This window comes from Atta cephalotes, assembly GCF_000143395.1.
Source record: "Atta cephalotes unplaced genomic scaffold scaffold00055, whole genome shotgun sequence".
Taxonomy (NCBI): Eukaryota; Metazoa; Arthropoda; class Insecta; order Hymenoptera; family Formicidae; genus Atta; species Atta cephalotes.
Genome location: NW_012130119.1, coordinates 498,647 through 507,144, shown reverse-complemented (window position 1 = coordinate 507,144; position 8,498 = coordinate 498,647). Strand labels below are relative to the sequence as shown.

At 31.9% G+C, this 8,498-nt stretch overlaps 1 protein-coding gene across 1 annotated transcript; it reads right to left on the bottom strand.

Annotated features, from left to right (window-relative positions):
• Positions 1–2,331: 2,331 nt before the first annotated feature.
• LOC105623285 (DDB1- and CUL4-associated factor 8-like) lies at positions 2,332–6,033 on the bottom strand. The gene is made up of 11 exons (XM_012204684.1): positions 5,292–6,033; positions 4,961–5,089; positions 4,659–4,897; positions 4,397–4,540; positions 4,048–4,271; positions 3,737–3,902; positions 3,461–3,623; positions 3,069–3,199; positions 2,853–2,972; positions 2,562–2,672; positions 2,332–2,493 (listed from the first exon to the last, which is right to left on the bottom strand). Exons 1-11 carry the CDS (start codon positions 6,031–6,033, stop codon positions 2,332–2,334), a joined length of 2,331 nt encoding a protein of 776 aa, XP_012060074.1.
• Positions 6,034–8,498: the final 2,465 nt, after the last annotated feature.

The following is an 8,498-nucleotide window of genomic DNA, read 5'->3' as shown; positions in this document are numbered from 1 at the left end:
TAAAATATATTTTATAAGTATACATACATTTGAGTAAATTATTTTAAAAATTAAGAAAAAAGATTCTTATCTACTAAAAATCCATCAACATCAAAAATTTTTTTCTTAATTAAATGGACAACTTGATATCATCCAAAACATTAAGGTTTATATTCAGAATGCATATCGACATTATCAAATAGTTGGTATGTTGAAATTCAGGTCTGAAATTACTAAATGTAATTTATTAAAATCGAGTGAATATACAAATATTCAATGAAATATTAGAGCACTCGGGACATCTATACTCTATAACGCATGAGCAGAAAGTAAAGAATCGGAGAAGTAAACGCCGTCATGGCAACAGGAGAAAAAGAAACATGTTCAGCATGAATTCTATCATGCTTGTATCAAATACCCAAACATTACTCTTTCACTGTTTTAACATAACATATGTATAGTCCATGTTACATATAATATATAGAATTTATATAGAAATAAAAGCATGCATAATAAATTCGGGCCTATAAATCACAAAGTATTCGATAATTAAATACAAAAGTAATAATTATTCAAATTCGACAAAAAAATATCAAAATCTTTTTTTTAAAAAGCTTTATGTCACTATGACATGTCAAAAATCCAAAACATTCTTCTCATCATAGTTTTATAAAATCAAAACTAAATTTAAAGTAGCTTGTTTATCTCTCAAGAAATTCACTAATTTCGACAGGAAGATAAAACATTTTCGTTATCATAACTTTTTAAAACTGAATTTAAAATAGATTAACAAGAAGAATCCTGATGTAAGTCTACAATAATCACTGCAAAGAATGCAGTGATCGCAAGTTGTTGAGATTGTAGACACAAATGGTTAGCTCATCGTTGTTTAGCATGATTGTCATTCTTAACAATCCCGCATTAACGCAAAGAAGACGTTAAAAAGAATTGTGTGTCTCGAATTATGGACATTAATCGCGCAACGACGAAATAACGAGATCTCGCATTACTTACATAAATTCGTCAATCGATTCCCTTTTTTCCTGCCTTTTCTTTTTAGCGGAATTATTTGCTAAAATGGCCAGCAACAAACGCAATGCAACACGCATATCGATACGCCTATGTATATACATTGTTTCACCAAGGGGCGTTAAGTTTTTTTAATGATACGAACAAGATGTCGTTAATCATTCGAGTGAAGAAACAAGACACGAACCGCGGACGAGCCAGGACCAGCTGTCCCATCCGCCATCGACGTGGTACTCACATAGTAGTGAGTACTCACCACGAGACTTTACTGTCGGAATTACCACATACAAAGGTTCTCAATCACAACGCTACTACGATCACAATACGATGCACAATAAAGTAAATACACAGCTCATATAAGAGAGAATTCAACGGATGCTACCGATTGGCCACGCATACCGTCAACCGCCTCCTGCCGATCGCGCGGCGCTGCCGTTAGGTGATGGCAGTCTCGATTGCGTTAAGTATCTCGAAAACATGAACGTTCCCTTCACATCTATTTGTATCAATTTGTTTAATTTGAATCAATTTTAATATCGGTTCAACCAATTCACTTTTTCTAGTTCAAAATATAAAAAAGAGAAGAATAAGTTGAGTCGAGATTAAAGTTAATTCCGATTAACTTATCAACAATTCATCAGAATTATTCACAAGTTAATACATAATTCTATTATAATCCAATGTTTGTAATTTAAACTTTTTATCTGTTCTTAATATCATTCATCTCTTCTTCATGTAAATTAATATTAATATGTAATTATATAAATAAAATAGCATCATAATTTCTTAGAAATATGATTGTTATATTCATATATTACATATATTATATAAGCGCGTAAACATATATATATAAACCAAATTAAAAAAAAAAAACAATCCTGTGGAGAATATATATCCCCCACAAATACGTTTGTTAATTATATCAAACGCTTTCAAATTTTTCTCCGGGTTTATAATCACGTGTTTGCAAACTTAGTAGAAAATACTATAATTCTCTTTCTCTTAATATAGTTGTACACTAAAAACATAGTCTTCGTGTCCTTTCAACATATATATTCAAAAATTACAATATAACTGTAAACCAACTTATGTAGGTTACACTGATTATATCTAACTGATAAAAAAGATCTCAATTGTAACTAGAATACGCAGCTCTTTTGATACGTTGCAGTACTGTCCCTCCTATACACTCCGCTATGTAAAGCTATTGACACAGTTATTCAGTAGAATTTATTATAATTGTGAAACGACTAACATGAATGCTTTGAACGCTATATAACTCTCATCGCAATAATATCAAATCGCGTTAATTAAGCAACAACTTTAAGACGGAGGACACTGTATTCTTCGAACATCGCCTTCCGATTGATTATCACTGTCCTCGGATGAGCTATCCATCGAGGAGTCATCAAAGTGATAATCATCGTCATCATCATCTTCTTCGTCTCGATTTGGAGTCTCGAGTCCGTAACGCGTATAAAGATTCTAAGAAAAACACAATAGAATAATCAATTTTTCGACATCGACAAAAGTGCCCGATATGTATTACTTACACGTACTCTCTCTCTATGACGGATATGTCTCAGTAAAATCCAAAGTAATTGGCCATCGAATGAATCAGGCACATTTTCTTGCTTTCTATTCCTTGCATTGGACTTGACACACTTGTGAAAAAAAAATCAGAACACATGAATCATATATTTATTGAAATGTAATTAGTCTAATTAATTTTTCTTATTTCAGGAACGCGCGCGCGTGAAAAATTATTGTTAAACGATATGATAAAATAAAGAGAAATACAAGAGAGAAGACATTATGGAAAGATAATTTTTGTATTTACGTACATTTGCGAATGATTTCATCACCGGAGGTTCTCCACATGAAGGTACCCATATCTTAACATCGTAATCTAATCCACTTGTCGCGAGGATGGGAATATGTGGGTGTCCCTCTAAGCAATTTACCTATAAATTAAATTTTAAAAAAGATCGCTATTTTTTTTCTACACTTTGAAAAAAAAAATTTGTTTTTCATCGAATTTATGAAGTGTGGAAACTCACAACTCCTTGCTTGTCTCCTGTCATCCACTGTACAACGGCTTCTGTATTTTTATCCCAAATGAATATATTACCGCAATCAGATCCAGATACAATATACTCGCTTTTAGGACCGAAGAAATTGACTCCCTTTACTGCAATCAAGTGACACAGATGACTGCAATATCAAATATTAATAAATCGGAATTACTGTCGCGAATTAAAAGAGATATAAAGAACGATTTCTAGAAAGAAATCTCTCAACGCAAAAAACAAATTAAAGTGCTTCACTGAATCCTATTACTGTTAGTTTTTCTCTGTTGAAACGTGGACAAAGAAAAGAGATAAAAAATCTAGAATGGAAAGAATAGAATACAATAATATAATTGTATTTTACGCAATTGCATATTACATACCAGTTGCACTATTTCTATGACCCTGATATTTATGAGCGTAATCTACATGTGAAGACATTAATCTATCGAATAGGTAGATGTCTTCGTCATTATATGATGCGAGAATTTCTGTTCCATTGTGATTATATACAGCACACGTTACATGCGCGTGCTTATTCCCTGTCTGAGACATTTAAATTACATACATAAAATTAAACACATGTAAAGAAAAACAAGTCACATTGTTTTATTGTATTAAGTAAATTTTTTCATTAATAGGATTGTAATACAACGTACCAAGTGATCGGGGCATAGCTTATAAAGTGATGTCGAAACTTTTCGCCGATCATATACTCTCACATAATGGGAACGGCCGCCGACACAAAATTCATTACTATTAAAAGGATTAGAATGTATACTGAACAGTTGCACTTCTGACGAACCTTCCTTTACTACAAGTAATCTATGGATAAAGAAATATATATATATTATACGAAAAATTAACATATGTAAAAATACTGTGACCAGACATAACGAATAAAAAAATGAACATATATATTTAAATTTTTTAATCATTTTTTCATCATTTAAATTTTTTAATGACTTACTTGTTTGGTTTGCTCTCCCGAATGTCTATGGAAAATACTCTTGCATCTTCTCCAGCAGAAAAAACTACATGTGGTGTTTCAGAATGCACAGCCAATTTGTGCGATGGCCCACGATGCGCTGCCAATTTCTTCGATGTATCATGTTCAAGATCCAGCAAACGTACTTGACCATCTCTAGCACAAGTAACCATAAGATACTCTACATCTAATGGCAACCACTTGGCCTAAACAATTAGGAAAATAAGAAAGATAAATATAATTATGTAGATAACTAATAATAATAAATCTTTATAATTGATGAAATACTCTAATCGCAATGCTGTAACTATAAATATATATAAGTACATACTTGAAACATATTACTTGTATGGCCACTCATAAACCAGTGACGTTTTTTTCCTACAGCCCAATCCCAAATAACAACTGCTAAATCATCAGAGGCACTGGCTAATAAATTTCCTTTTTGATTGAAATTTAAGGCATTTACGCAACCCTATAAATAATCAAATGTTAATATATACCACTAAATAATCATTAAAAAATAGCCTAGCAATAATTCTATAAAACATCATATAGCTCAATGTGCAGCGTTTATAAGATGAATAATTTACCTGATGCTCGTTAAGATTATACATAAGCTCAAGTCGTTCTACTGCATGTAAAGAACCATAGAATCTTCTTTGGAATAACGGATTGCTACCTATTTGCCGATTTATCACTTCCGGTACAATACGCCAATTAGGAGGTGGTTTCTCTATTTTTAGGCAATGAGGTATTTCTTCGTCCTCATCCTCATCTTCCTCTTCTTCATCCCATTCATCTTCATTAGCTCTCCATTCATTCGAGTCGGCTGTTCATAATTTACAATTTTACATCTTACCAAACAAATAGTGCATTAAAAAAATATAAATACCTCTTTCGTCTTTATATCGATCAGATTCGTCATTGGGCGATTCTGATCCTGCTCTATGAGTCTCTGTATTTCTATTTGATGTTTCATTCTGAGTCGAATCATTTTTAGTACTGGCAGATGCAACATTTCCTAAAATTATAATTATTTCCATGTATATAATTTATACATAATTATTAGTATTATCAAATATAATTATTTAACATTATTAATATATTTTTGTGAGCTTATGTATTATTCAACGAGACTTTTCAAATATAGTTATATCACAAAATTATAATTAATAAATACACATATCATTACCAAAATTTTATACATAAGAAAACACAATTACCTTCATCTGCATCAGGAATGGGAGCTTCTCTTGTTACTTCATTAGATAAGGTATTGCTAGAACTATCATCATTATCGCTTGTTATATTTCGTCTCTTACGATAATTTCGCTGTTTCACTTTTGATTTATTCCTTTGAAACGTCATTGTATCGTCATTTACGTTTCCAGTACTGGTGTTACAAGCATTTTTATTTAATTTCTGCCGCTTACTAGAATCTTCATCTGAACTATCGTCTGATTTTTCTATCGACGTGCCACTACCGGCATGTACTTGACCTTTAGAGATACTTCTTTTGACTTTATTCTGATCTGTGTATAATGCATTTGCTTCATTAGTACAAGAAGAAGATGGACTATTGTCTTGCGAAGTAGTTGCTTCTGATACATCAACCGAATTAAAATTGGTAGCACATAAGATTTCTTTTAACACATCATTGGTTTTGTCGCATTTATCAGTTGTTATCTTAATTTCATCTTCTGTACAAAGTTCCATAGGCTCGTTTGCTTGTTCATTTTGCATAGATCCACAAGCGAAATTATTATCAAATCCGACTATATGACTAGCGTCTTTTGAAATGACACTGCTGTTGGATGTAACACTAGAACTGTTTACATTCGTTGAGATGTTTGAATCTTCTAAAGAATTTGATTGCACTTTCCTAGATTCCTTAGACTCCTTGATGTCAGGAAATTTCACCTCAGAATCATTATTGACATCATGTATGTTATTTTTGGAGTCCATTTTCGAGATTTTAGATATATTCCTTTTGTTTATTCAGAATGTCAGCAATCATCCCTTCAAAGAGGCACAATCTGCAGTTGCAACATATCCAATGTTTATCTAAAAAGTGATGATTATAAAAATTTCTATAATAAATAATAAGAAATCTCTTTTACATATTACAAACTCATTATATATAAAGGATGTATATATTTAAATAAAATATTAATTTATGTATATGTGTATACTTTATATATAATAAATATATTTTATAAGTTTGCATACATTTGAGTAAATTATTTTAAAAAATCAAGAAAAAAAATCCTTATCTACCCGAAATCTATCAACATCTATCAAAAACTTTTTTCTTAATTAAATGAACAATTTCATAGCATCCCAAACATTAAGGTCTGTATTCAGAACGCATAATGACATTATCAAATAATTAGTATACATATAGTCCACATTGCACATAATAGAATTTATATAAAAATAAAAGCATGCATTTATCAATAAATTCGGGCTTATAAATCACAAAGTATTGGTATTAAATACAAAAGTAACAATTATTTTAAACTCGACAAATAAATATCAAGATCTTTTTTTAAAAAGCTTTACTATGACATTTCAAAGAGCCAAAACATTTCTCGTCATCGCTTTAAAAAATAAAAACTAAATTTAAAGTAGTTTATTTATCTCTCGAAAAATTCACCGACCTTTCAAAAAGATAAAACATTTTCGTTATCATAACTTTTTAAAGATAAAATTGAATTTAAAAGATTAACAAGAAGAATCCTGATGTTAGTCTAAAATGTAAATCATTGTAGAAAATTGCAAATTGTGTATCGAAGTTGTAGACACTAGCTAGAGGCTAGCACAACATCGTCGCTGATTTAGTACAATCGTCGTAACACAATCCCGCATTACCGCAGGAGAGAGCATTACCGCAGAAGAGAGCATTACCGCAAAAAAAGGGTTGTGAATTATGGACATTAATCGCGCAACGATGGAATACGACGAGATCCCGCATTACATAAATTCGCCATTCGCATTCCGATCCCCTTTTTTCCTGCCCCTTCTTTTTAGTGGAATTATTTACTAAAATGGCCAGCGACGTACGCAATACAACATGTATATCGACACAGCTATGAACATACAGAGTTTTACCAATGGACGTTGAGTCTTTTCGATAATACGAACAAGACGTCGTAGGTCGTTTGAATGAAGAACAAGACACGAACCGCGGACGATCAGGACTAGCTGCCCTGTCGACGGAGTACTCACCTCGAAACTTTCACTGACGAAACGCGGTCTGGCCACACACAAAGGTTCCCAATCACAGCGCTACTATGATCTACAATACGATGAACACACGGTAAGGTAAATGCACAACTCATAATCCCCGACACCCCAACCGAGGCTGCGATAGCTACTGACATAATGAATATAGGGTGCGTTTCGAATTATACATGAAGCGCATGTATCGTTTTATTCTTCTTTATTATTTGGTGAACAACAAGGACAAATGATGCATCATGCGCTTCATGCGAAATTCGGAACGCACCTATAGTGGCGGGAATTTAAATCTGTTCTTTGTGCCTGAGTTAAACTAATGTATATACATAAATATAAATAAATATATTTATATATAATAATTAACGTTTAATATATATAATTAATAATAATGTTTAATGAGAGCCAGTAATAAGTTTTGATGAAATCTACTGCAATAACAAAGAACAGGTTTTTTTCTCGATTTTAGTAATAGATCTTGTGTCAAAAAAAACGCGAAAAGAAAGAAGAAAGATAAGACGTTACAATCAATCAGTTGTTCCAATGGGATTCATTGCGAAGAGACCGCCAATTGGTCGACGCGAAAAATTCTCCACAGTTATGTTTCAAAATTCATTGCCAGTGATAAAAATCTATAGGAACAGAGAACAAGAATTTCAACCTAGAAGAATCAGAAATCATGTATTCTGGAATACACAATTTATGATAGGTTGAAATTCTTATTCTCAATTCTCTATTCCTTTTACTGTGCGGAGTCCCTTACTGTTACAGAAATTTTATGTGCGACAGCACTTACCCCCTATTATCTGTAATAGATGTTTAAGCCTTGTAATGTAAAAAAAGTGTATTTTTCAGAAAAAATTCATGTTGAAAGCAAGAAATTACTTGATTAACATGAAACTGGATACTTGGGGGTTTTCGGAATCGCTGATTACGAATCTGACCTCAGGTTTTCAAAATTCAAAAAAATGGCAGACAAAAAATTTAAAAATTAGTTCTATAAAATGGGGTCAAGTAGATTTTTTAGATCGCTCATTATGAATCTGAAGTCAAAATTTTTTAATTTTTTGTCTGCCATTTTTAATTTCGAAAATCTGAGGTCAGATTCGTAATCAGCGACTTAATCACCTCATTTTACAGAACTAATTTTTTAATTTTTTAAAACACCGAGTAAAAAATTTCAACTGAATTCT

Coding starts and splice junctions, on each gene's coding strand:
- LOC105623285 (XM_012204684.1), bottom strand. CDS start 6,033: ATGGACTCCAAAAATAACATACATGATGTCAATAATGATTCTGAGGTG. Junction 4,898..4,960: donor TCGATATAAAGACGAAAGAG/GTATTTATATTT, acceptor AATTATGAACAG/CCGACTCGAATGAATGGAGA. Junction 3,200..3,460: donor TCATAGAAATAGTGCAACTG/GTATGTAATATG, acceptor ACTTGATTGCAG/TAAAGGGAGTCAATTTCTTC.